The following is an 11951-nucleotide window of genomic DNA, read 5'->3' on the forward strand; positions in this document are numbered from 1 at the left end:
CATTCAGTGGTGTATTTTCCTTGCTCCCTTCCTAACTTGGCTTGTTGAATCTGAAATTCATTCACACTCAGGTGTGGATGACTGATAAGAAGGGAGATATCTATATGTTAGGGGCCTGAAATTTCCATAGCAGGGTGCCAAGGTCTGGTTGCTCTCTCAGCCTGGAGAGGCCTTCCCTGACAGGTTCTCGTTGCATAAAGATAGGCCCCTAGCTTCCCAGGGAGCAGGGACGTGCCTTCTTTCCTGGCGGAGGGTGGAAAATTGTGGGCAGTGTCTGTGGTGAGAGGGAGATGATTGCCCTCAGGCCCTGGGCCCAGCCCTCCTAGCTGTCTGAGGACCAGTCATTTCTCCATCCCGAGAATGGGGCTGAGAAGCCTGCCCTGCCTCCCCAGCAGAGTGGCTGTAAGACCCAAACGACCTCAAAGCTCTGAAAGGAGCTTGTTAACTGCTACATGCTGAGTAGGTCAGGTTGCTGATCTATCCTGCGGCTGGAGAGATGAGAAGGGAAGCTGGAGGCCCAGGGTGGCCGGGGGAGGAAGAGGCCCCCGAGTGAGATGCCAGGCCCTGTGTATAATGAACCTGGGGGCCTCTGGCCCTTCTCAGCCATCCCACTGAACTATTTCATCTACTGATTTAGGATTTTTTCCATAATTCCATTCACCAAACTGTGAGCCTGCCCAAATGGTCAGGACGCTTTGGCCACAAAGGGGCAGAAACCCAACTCAGTTTCCGCAAAAGGGACCTATTAGAAGGCTGCCAAGGAGGTCTCAGAACCAGAGGAACTGCCGAGGAGCCAGGCAGTTCTCGGGGGCCTGGGAGCATGAGACTGGGGACCAAAGGTACCGGGTGTTCTCTGTCCACCTCTCATTTCTGTTGGTCTCCCCCAGGCTTCATTCCCTCCTGCGGCAGACAGGGCTCCATGTGAAGGGAAACAGCCCCCAGCAGCAGGAGAGGAGTATCCTTCAAGGATACACATCCGTCCTTGGTGTCTACCTCCACCTCTGCGGCTGCTCCAACAAATCCCAAGAAGGGCCCTGATTGGCTTGCATCAGGTGGCCACCCCTGAGCCAGTCACCCTGACCAGTATGGGACACTCCTATTGGCCAGAGTCTGTTCTCAGAAGGGGGCGGGGCAGCTCAGAACACCAGCTACCTCCTGTAAAGCTGACTTAACATGGGCCAGGGATTAGGGAGAAAAAAGGAATCAGAAACAGCCCCTGCACCTCAAGGAGCTCACAGTCTAGGGTGGATGTGCATGGAGGGTGATCAATCAGATCACTGAAGGGACAGCAGTACAGAGGTCTGATAAAGGGCAGGGGTCAGATGAACTGCCTGGGCAGGGAGGGACCATGCTTTATATCATCTTTTTTTTTTTTTAATTCCAGTTAGTTAACAAACAATAGTTATCAGAGGGGAAGTGGGTGGGGGTTGGGTTATATAGGTGATGGGGAAAGTGAAAACTGTCAACTCTGACCTTATTATGAGGTTAATGGTTTCACACTTTAACCTTACAAATGACATCAGACCCCGTGGTATGGAGGTTTCTGTAAGCCCTGCAGGACAATAGGGACTCTTTTTGATACCCACCATGTACCTGGAGCGCATCTGCCTCTTCTTTCTGAGGAGGGGGCTCAGGACCCCGGAGCCCACCACGGGGTGGGTCCTGCAGTGTCATGCCCAGAGGGGACCACAGCTCCAACCAGCAGCAAGAAAGATGAAGAGCAGACCTCAGGAAGAGTTGTCGGGTCCTAAGACAATGAAGCACTAGACAGTAGAACCAGCAAAAGCGGCCCTGTTCCAGAGGGTGGCCTGCCTGCCCCCAGGTGGGGTTTCCCCAGCAGGAGGCCTCCCAGGAGGAAGGAGAGGGAAGGGCCTACCTGGATGGTGAGTCTGGGCAGCGTTGTGAGAAATATCTGGAGAGTCAGTCGGCTCCAGGGCAACACAAACCTGAGGCTCCCCCCGCCAAGCTGGGTCCTGCTCCCTTGGGTGTGGCCCACAGCGTGTCTTGGGATACATCTGGGCCCAAAGGGAATGCCGGAATGTTTTGAGCCAGAACTCTGGAGGGAACTTTTGGCGGGAGCCCCAAGAGCCCAGAGACAGAGCTGGGAGGAATAGGGCTGGCCTGTTGTCTCTTTCCTCCTGGTGCCCAGGCTGCCAGGCCCCTCCATCCTTATGCAGCCCCAGTCACCACCAAAGCCACCTTGCCCTCTTGCCTCTTCCCTGGAGATAGGGAAGGGCCTCACTCAAGGATACCATCTCAGGTCAGCACTCAGAGGTAGGGCTCCGAGGTATTCTCTCCCCAGCCCAAGACCCCTGTCCCCCATCCTCCACACCCCCCCACCCCCAGTACTCGTTTCAACATTATCTCAGAGGAATTTCCATAACCGCCTGCAGAAGGAAGATAGCGAAACTGAAGCTCAGATAGGTTAAGTAAATTGGCCAAGGTCACACAGCAAATCACTGGCAAAGCCAGAAATGCAAAGTCATCTGGCACCTCTAAGCAGCATCCCCTCCCAGCCACACCCTCTGAGGGGCTAATAGTCAAATACACCAGCTGGTTCTTCCACAAATCTGGACACAAGTGGTTTGTGAATTTGCATTTGATTTGCATAAGGGTGTCACAAATATATGGATGTCTTCCCTACACTGCCTCATGCCCCCTCACCCCCGTCTCTCTCTCTGCCCCCCACCTCCCCCCACACACAGCCAGGCTTTTCCTCCTTGAGATGCCTGGTGGACTGGGGAGTACCATCTGGTCCCCTCCATCTGCCAAGGACACCTTTGCTGGTTCAGAGTGTTCCTTCCCACCGGGCACTACACAGTGCACCGAGTCAGGGAGCAAATCCGAGGGGAAACTGCCGGGAAGAGGAGCTCCGTGCGGAGCCGCCCCGTTTCAGCCTGCAGCCTCAGGGCAGGGGCACCTGCAGCAGGGAGGCACGAATGGACAGATGTGGAGGAGGGTCCCCAGCCCCGGATACATCCTCTGTCTCCTGTCTCCAGCCCCAGATTTAGCTGCCTTTTCGCCTCCCACGCCTTCCCGCTGCCGTCTGGAATGTCGGGAGGCTGGGAGAACTAGGAAGACTGGATCGGGAGATGGGGGGCGGGGGGGGGAGGGGGGCGGAGCCAGAGCTCTCAGAGGGGAAGAGGGAAGGTGCAGGCACCCTGGACAGACCAGGGTCTGGTCCCCTCCCCCCCCCCCCCCCCCCCGTCTTCGTCTCCGCCTACACTATCCAAAACAGAGGCCGCTAGCTACACGTGACTATTGAGCCATCCGATTTCGAAGGCTTAGCATGAAAAAGTGTATATAAAATATCTCATTAATTTTATATTGATTACATATTTCAATGATGATATTGTGGACATATTGGGTTAAACATAAAATTAATTTCACCCATTTTTTTTAAATGTGGATTCTAGAAAATTTTAAACAGTATATGTGGCTTGCATTTTGACATGTATTGCATTTCTATTTGGCAGTGCTGTTCTCAACTCCATCTTCCTGGTTAGGCAGTTGCTGTTCTGTAAAATACTTAACACTGGGAGCTGTTTTGAACTAAATGGTTCTTTATTATACCTCGGTCTTTTGGCAATGCACACCCCCACGCCTCACCCTCAGAGGGGCAGTACAATGTAGGGTTAAGAGTATGAACTTGAGGGGCGCCTGGCTGGCGCAGTCGGTAGAGCATGCAACTCTTGATCTGGGGGTTGTGAGTTCGAGCCCCATGTTGGGTGTAGAGATTATTTAAAATCTAAAAAAAAAAAAGGTATGAACTTGATAGACTGAATTTAAATCCATCCTTGTTATTTATAAGCTGTGTGACGTGGGGCAAGTCAATTAACCTGTATTTCAGGTTCACATCAGAAAAATGGGAAAAATATGAGTACCTATCTCAAAAAGGCTTTTGTGAGGATTAAATGAGTTAATATGCATAAAGAACTTTTGCAGAAATGTGTCCAGGGGCGCCTGGGTGGCACAGTCGGTTGAGCATCCTACTCTTGGTTCCAGCTCAGGTCATGATCTCAGGGTCATGGGATCGAGCCCCACGGCAAGCTCCATGCTCAGTGGGGGGGTCTGCTTGAAATTCTCTCTCCCCCTCTGCCCCTCCCCTGCTCATGCTTGCACGCTCTCCCTCTCTCTCTCAAATAAATAAATAAATCTTTTTTTTAAATAAGTAAATAAGTAAGTGTCCAACATATATCAATTACTTATCATTGCTGTGTAGGTATTATTATCCAAAATGTGGGCCTGCTTCTTACTACAGTTGCATGTGTCACAGTACACTGTGCCTCTTTGGATGCATTATTTTATTCACTTCTCCCGTTCCTCTTATAGGTAACTGCCATCCTCATTTCACAGAGGAAGCATATGAAACTATAAGAGATTCAGTAACTTGCCCAAGGCCACACAGCTAGCCAATGGGATCTGTACCTGGATCACCTCTACTCCAGAGATGGACCCTTAAGAACCACTCTGTGCTACCTCTCTTGCTAAATGCCCACTCCAAAGTTAAGACCTCCACCCCTCCTCTCCCTCCAGGGCATCAAGGACCTGCCAGTGTGAGAGACTCCTCGTCACAAGGCCATCACCAAGGGGCTACCTGCCCCCAGGCTGCCAGTCCACAGCATGCAGGAAACCCTAGCAACATCGACACTGTCAGCCCCCCGCCGATCCTCAATCTCCACGCAGGAAATGTTCTCCACTGCAGACCAAACTTCAAGCACAGGCCCCCAGCCCTCAAGGCCCTCAAACATCCCACCCCCCGGCAAGTCCAAGGGCTGGAATTCTGGGACCAAAGTACGTCGGATGCGCAGGATCATAGCTGAAGATCCTGAATGGTCACTGGCCACCGTGCCCCTCCTCACAGAGCTCTGCATTCAGCACATCATCAAGAACTTCCAGAGTGAGTCTGTCCCTGCCCTGGGCAGGAGGGAAAGGCCAGGAGTGGGGCAGGATGGGTGGGATTTGCCCAGAGGCCAGCCTCAGCAAGACCTCAGCGGCTGGGTCCCGGCACAGCCCGGGCCCTTCCGCACTGTGTTCTCATCCCTGCTCAACACTGCCCTTCCCCCTTGGGGCCAGAATGATTTTTCCCACTGCCCCCACTTCCAGGCCCCACCAGATTCCCACCCACACTGTGCCCTGCACGCCTATGGCCTCTCCTCACCTTTCCCACTCTCTCCAGCCAAAGCCAGCCCAAACCGTGTTTACCCAACACCTCCTCCAGTAAGCCCTCCCTGGTGGACCATCCTCCACTCTCTTGGAGCCTTCCACAGTGTGTATAGGCTCTTGGTTTGTTCTGTACCCTGCACTCTGTAAATGGTCACCCCTTTCAAAGATGAGTTGCCAACCTCTCCTACCAGACAGGGTGCTCTGAGGACAGGATCATCATTTTATCTACAGCACCTACTGCCACCCTACCTACAATATACTCACCTGACTGATTTGTTGTCTGCCTCCTCTCCTAAGAGGGAGTGGCTTCCTCTGTCTTGTTCACTCTTATATCCGCGGCACTTAGGACAGTGTCTGGTGCACAGGAGGTGGTCAAACATTGTCTTGTTTTGAGATGAATGAATCAAATCATTTGGGAATCTCTGAACTCAGGATTATGTCCTGCATCGGACCAAGTGATAATTGAGGGCTAGACCTGAGATTCTTGCTCAGACTGGGAGCTCCCGGAAACCAGATATTACGCTGTCCACTTCAGGCAGGAACACCCCAAAGCCAGGGGCTGCATGCCCTGTCTCAGCCTGAGCATCCCTGGGAGTAAAGGCTGTCGCCCCTCTCGGACTGGGGCTCCCCGAGGGCCGGGGAGGGTCTTCCATTTCCTCGGTGCCCCTAGGCAGGCCCGACCCAGGGCACCACGCTGTGGGGCTCACCCACACTGTGACTCCTGCTTTCCTTCCTGTTCCCAAAGACAACCCTATCCTGAAGCAGCTGCGTCCAGAGCACCAGCAGAAGGTGCTGAGCCACCTGTCACCCGAGCTGCCGCTGGCTGTGACGGCCAACCTTATCGACGATGAGAACTACTGGCGCCGCTGCTGCATGCACCGCTGGCCCGTGTGCCACGTGGCCAGGCACGGCGGCAGCTGGAAGCGCCTGTTCTTCGAGCGGCACCTGGAGAACCTGATAAAGCACTTCATCCCAAGCACCACGGACCCCACCGTGCTCCTCGACCTGCTGCCGCTCTGCCGGAGCTACGTGCGCCGGCTGCGCGTGGACCAGCTCCTCCCGCCCGTGCAGCTGCCCGGCCCACCCCGGAGCGGGGAGCTGTCCGACTCGGGCAGCGATGGGGAGACGGAGGAGCCCGCCACCGACCACTACCAACTGCGCGACCTGGTGGCTGGCCTGAGCCACCTGGAGGAGCTCGACCTGGTGTACGGGGTCAAGGACTGCGGCATGAACTTCGAGGGGAACCTCTTCCTCTTCACCTATCGGGACTGCCACTCCCTGGCGGCCACCATCAAGGCATGCCACACCCTCAAGGTACCCGTCGGCCCAGCCTTCCCCCACCTCCCATCCTCAGCGCCTCTTGGATTCCCTCTCCCCTCCTCTTCCTCCTCCTCCATCCCCATCTTCTCCCTCCCGTTTCCTTCTCATTCACTGACCAAGTGTCCTTTAATGCACCCTGCACCAAGCCGGATTCTGGGGGTGCAGAGATGAACAAGGCACTGCCTTCCCAGTTCACGAGCCATTTATCCGTCCAAGGATCATCTGCGCTCCAGGCCCTATCCTAGGTGCTGAAGATTCAACAGGAGCAAAATTAAACCATTTGTGCCCTCTGGAGCGAACAGTCTGGTGGGATAAAAGGCACTCATCAGCAATCATGTAAATGCAAAATTACAACTAGGATAGGCTTGCTAGATTTAGCAAATAAAAATACAAGACATCCAGTTAAATTTGAAACTCAAATACACAACGAGTAATTTTTTGGGTGAAGTATGTCCCAAATATTCTGGTTGGGAGAGGGAAAGGCTGCCAAAAAATCAGAGAAAGAAGAAAAGGGGGACATGGCCCTGAGTCACAGAGCCAAGGGAGGGGTGCGTTTCAAGAAAAGGGGCAGGCAGCAATGGGGGGTGGTGATGCTGAGGACCGAATTTAGCAAACTCGGAGGTCACAGAGCCGGAACTGTCAGTGGAGTGCCAGAAACAGGGACCAGATCCGAGTGGTTTATGGAAAGAGTGGGAAGTGAGGAAACAGGATGGCTGTGATCAGCTTTTTCAGGAACTTGGCTGTGACGGGAGTGAAGAGGAAATCAGTAATAGATGAAGGGTTTGGGTTTTCTTAAAAAGATATTTGCATGTGTTTAAAACCAATGTAGAGCTCCATCCAATAGCAAGAAAGCGGCCGAGTCCAGGAGAAAGGCACAGGTTCATTGACGGAGGAAGGCTCCTGAGAAGGCAGGAGAGGTAGAATTGAGGACCGAGGTGGGACAGTTGGCTCTGGGCAGAGGAGAGAGTGGATGTGGTGGGTAGCAGTGGGTTGCTGTTCGGTATTAGGAAAGTGAGGGGTTCTCATTCAATGGCTGGGGAGGCAGGAGGAGACTTGACTGCTGAAAGGAGGCTGTACGGTGGCCCCCTGAAGTTTGAGGAGGCTGAAGAAGGTTGAAGTCATTGTTTCAGAGGAGGAGAGAGCATGTTGTCCAGAGAAACAGGGCTGGATTGGCACACAGCATTGAGGGTCTATTGGTGGTTCCAGCGATACCAACCAGTCCTGTCCTGTGACATTTTTCCATCACATCAGTTGCTTGGGCACCGATATGCAGAAAACAGAGAGTGGGCTTGATCCAGAATTGGAGCTTTGCCAGATAGGTGCAATGAAATGACAAGAGGGACAACAGGCTCTCAGTTGGCAGGGGACTGAAGGATGGGAAGAGGGTGGAGGGGCCTCAAGGAAGAGGGAGGGGTGGAAGGAGCTGGGGAGAAGGGGGAGGGTTAGGGCTCCCATCTCCGGTATTCCCCACACTAGTCCTACCCCATCCTTTCATTTTTCTCTCCATCCTTCCATTTCCCATCTCTCACCCTGGTTCTTACCCTGGCATCTCCTTCCAAGAGTTCCTCTCCTCGCCCTGGTGGATCTTGGCCAGCTGAAGAGGGCACAGCGAGGGGCTGGGGCATCAAACAGACCTGCATTCAAACCTGCCTCTGGGGCTTGATCACTGTGTGACCCTTGACAAATGACCCATCCACCCTAAGCCTTCCTTTTCTATCTGTAAAGTGCCTGGGATGCTGAGGGTTCGAGATAATGGTTATGATACCCTCTAGCAGCATGCCCAGCATGCAGTAATTTCTCAATAAATGCTAGGCTTTCCTTCTACTGCCTGCCACCAGTTCGGCACCGATCTGCCATGTGGGGCAGTTCTGCTCTGCCCAAGGGCCAGTCAGGTGGCCAACAGCAGGTGAGCAGAACCTCAGGGCTCCCTGGGGCCCCCTCCTCCCCCTGCAGAAGGTAGGTAGTCAGGCAGGCAGATTCTCCCTGGCTGCGGGCTGCTGCATACCCTTTACCTGCCCACAGATCTTCAGGCTGACCCGAAGCAAGGTGGACGACGACAAGGCACGCATCCTAATTCGCAGCCTCCTGAATCACCCAGCCCTTGAGGAGCTGGACCTGTCACACAACCTCATCGGGGACCGGGGTGCACGAGCTGCAGCCAAGCTGCTGAGCCACAGCCACTTGCGTGTGCTCAACCTGGCCAACAACCAGGTGCGGGCGCCTGGTGCCCAGTCTCTGGCTCACGCCCTAGCACACAACACCAACCTCATTTCCCTCAACCTGCGCCTCAACTGCATTGAGGATGAGGGTGGCCAGGCACTTGCCCACGCCTTGCAGACCAACAAGTGCCTCACAACACTGCACCTTGGTGGCAATGAGCTGTCTGAGCCCACCGCCACGCTCCTCTCCCAGGTGCTCTCGGTCAACACCACGCTCACCAGCATCAACCTGTCCTGCAACCACATTGGGCTGGTAAGCTGTGCCCTCTGGGGCCTTGGGGGGTGGGTATGGAACCCAGCTGCCTTCGGGTGCTTCCAGGGTAATTGTTAAGAGGACAGACTTTCCCTGGTTCCAATCCCAGCTCTGCCATTTTGCACTTGGTTAAATTACTTAACCTTTTTGGGTCTCCATGTCCTCATCTGTAAAATGGGGATCATAATAGTATCTACTTCTAAGTAGATACTATTGTTACTGGGAGGATGAAATGAGTTGTATTTGTAAAGAAGTTAACATTACAGGCACTGGCTAGGACCTCAGTATTGCTAGCTGTTACTATTATTCAGGGTTATATCCTATGCTAGGCACTGATATCCTTCAGTGTTCCTTTATTCCTCACAGTTATCTAGTAGAATGTGTATTCCCCTTTTTTTTTTTTGAAGATTTTATTTTTAAGTAATCTCTATACCCAACATGGGGCTCAAACTCACAACCCTAAGATAAAATGTTGCATGCTCTACCGACTGAGCCAAACAGGTGCCCCTAGTAGAATGTGAATTCTTTCTTTCCTTTTCTTAAGATTTATTTATTTACTTGAGAGAGAGAGAGAGAAAGAGAGATGGGGGACGGGCAGAGGGAGAGGGAGAAAGAATCTCAAGCAGACTCCCGGCTGAGCCAAGAGCCTGACACAGGGCTCAAACTCATGACCCTGAGATTGTGACCTCAGCCGAAATCAAGAGTTGGACACAACTGACTAAGTCATCCAGGCACCCCTAGAGTGTGTATTCTTAACCCCACTTTACAGATGGAAAATTGAGTCTCTGAGAGGCTAGTGAATTGCCCAAGAGCATCCAGTCAGGAGAGAGTGGCAGAGCTGTGATTCAAACTCAGGACTGTTGAAAACCAGATTTATTCATTTGGGGTGCCTGGGTGGCTCAGTCAGTTAAGTGTCTGCCTTCAGCTCAAGTCATGATCCCAGGACCCTGGGATTGGGTCCCACCTGGGGCTCCCTGCTCAGCAGGGAGTCTGCTCTTCCCTCTGCCTCTGCCCCTACCCCCTGCTCATTCACATGCCTCGCTCTCTCTCTCAAATAAATAAAATCTTTTTTTTTATTTATTTGAGAGAGAGAGAGTGTGCACAAGGGGCAGAAGGCGAGGGGGAGAGAGAAAATCTCAAGCCGACTCCCCGCTGAGCACACGGAGCCTGATGCAGGGCTGGATCTCTGGACCTTGACATCATGACCTGAGCAGAAAACAAGAGTCAGACGCTTAACCCACTGAACCACCCAGGTGCCCCACCTGGGTCCTTTCTGATAGATGATGTCTCTCATTTTCTTGACCAAGTCTCAGAATAAGAAATACAATTTTCACGAACACCTAGTAAACATATACATCAATATAGTATCATTGAAATGTACTTTTACTGCTTGTGATACATGCTGATATTTTCCTTTATATTCTATTCTACGTCATTTTTTAAAAAATGCATCTGCAACCCATTAAACTGGCTTTGCGACACACTCTTGGGTCATAACCATAGAACACGACAATTCTGTCTCTCACATAAGAGTGTTTCCACATCAAGCATGGCCCACCCAGCCCAGAAGGGGTTGGAGCCGTGAGGACTAGTGAGGAGGACCCTCCATGTCCTCCAGGCGGGGCCCTGCACCCTCTACCAAGAGAACAGTCTTGCTCAGACACACATACACCGTCTCCACTCGGGGTGCTTTTGGCTACAAGTAACGGAAACCTGAACCAGGAAACAGCTTAAACAAGAGGAATGTTCATTATGTCCCATAATCTGAAGCCCCAGGGTAGGGGGCCTCTGGAGTCGGTAAATTCGCTGGCTCAGCGCTGCCATCTGCTCTGCCCACCCAGCCACATGGCCATATCCTCTCAGGAGCTTCTCTCACGGTCCCAAGATGGCTGCTACACCTCACACAGGGCCAAGCCCAGAGGCAGGAAAAGGGAGAGCACCCCCCTCTCTTGTTCTCTTTTCAGAGTGAGGAGACCCTTCTCAGAATGTCAGAATGTCCTCAGATGTCATTGGCCAGATCTGTCTCACATGCCCATGGCTGAATTGGAGGAGGGGAATTACCATCATTGTCACAGAGCCATGTGTTTCAAACCATGAGCATTGAACAATCCATTTAGTAAGTCTTGAGCACCATTTTTCTTATAGAATCGAATGGAATAGGACAGGGTAGCACAGGACACAGTGGGCCTCACCAAGAGGCCAACCGTGGTTTTGCGAAACTCTCGTTCTAGTCGCATCTTTGTATAAACGTGTGTAAGTGTGCACACACGCGCACGCGATCCCGGGTAGTGAGATGAAATGGCCCCTTCCCTTGTACTCCCCTCCCAGGACGGTGGGAAGCAGCTCCTGGAGGGCATATCGGACAACAAGACCCTCCTGGAGTTGGACTTGCGCCTGTCCGATGTGGCCCAGGAGAGCGAGTACCTCATTGGCCAGGTCCTCTGTGCCAACCGGGAAGCCGCCCGCCAGCGGACCTTGAATCCTGGCCACTTGATGTCACCAGTCATCGCCAAGGGCCCTGAGAAGCCTGCACGATAAGGTGGGGGACAGGGCTGGGCTGGAGCAGTGACGGGACCTGGGTCACTGCCCTGGCCCCATCCCTCATTTCATGCTCGCTCATGCCTGCTGTAGAGTGCCACGCTGGTCTCGAGGGAGGAGAGCGGGAGAGACCACGGATATCCTCGGGGTCAGTGATCAAGGGTGATGCGGATAAAGACGGGGAGGGCACTGGGGTGGGGGAGAGAAGGGCTATGAGGTGGGACCCGTGCCCTGTACCCTGGAAGAAGATATTACCAGACCCCCTGAAATGACCGACTTCTTCCAGGATGAGGGAAGGCAGAGAAGATTCTGAGAGCCTCCCCAGACTCTCCCCTGAAGGCCATCCATCTCCCTGACCCCTGCCTCCCGACCGTCGTCCTCTCTACTGAACGGGTCCTGGACTTTTTGACCTTCAAAATATGTGCAAGCCTGCAGGGCACACACGCACCCTCAGT

At 53.2% G+C, this 11951-nt stretch overlaps 1 protein-coding gene across 1 annotated transcript; it reads left to right on the plus strand.

The window, feature by feature from the left end:
• The first annotated feature begins 4623 nt into the window (after positions 1–4623).
• DRC5 (dynein regulatory complex subunit 5) lies at positions 4624–11496 on the plus strand. The gene is made up of 4 exons (XM_028097848.1): positions 4624–4900; positions 5912–6480; positions 8509–8958; positions 11287–11496. Exons 1-4 carry the CDS (start codon positions 4624–4626, stop codon positions 11494–11496), a joined length of 1506 nt encoding a protein of 501 aa, XP_027953649.1.
• The last annotated feature ends 455 nt before the right edge of the window (positions 11497–11951 follow it).

Source organism: Eumetopias jubatus, unplaced genomic scaffold (assembly GCF_037043125.1).
Source record: "Eumetopias jubatus isolate StellerSeaLion01/CBP00866 unplaced genomic scaffold, mEumJub1_p1.0 scaffold_6, whole genome shotgun sequence".
NCBI classification, from domain to species: domain Eukaryota; kingdom Metazoa; phylum Chordata; class Mammalia; order Carnivora; family Otariidae; genus Eumetopias; species Eumetopias jubatus.

Excerpts from the sequence above, each read along its gene's own strand:
- DRC5 (XM_028097848.1), top strand. The coding sequence starts at position 4,624 with ATGCAGGAAACCCTAGCAACATCGACACTGTCAGCCCCCCGCCGATCC. Across the intron at positions 6,481-8,508 it reads AGGCATGCCACACCCTCAAG|ATCTTCAGGCTGACCCGAAG; the intron begins GTACCCGTCGGC and ends ACCTGCCCACAG. Across the intron at positions 8,959-11,286 it reads CCTGCAACCACATTGGGCTG|GACGGTGGGAAGCAGCTCCT; the intron begins GTAAGCTGTGCC and ends CTCCCCTCCCAG.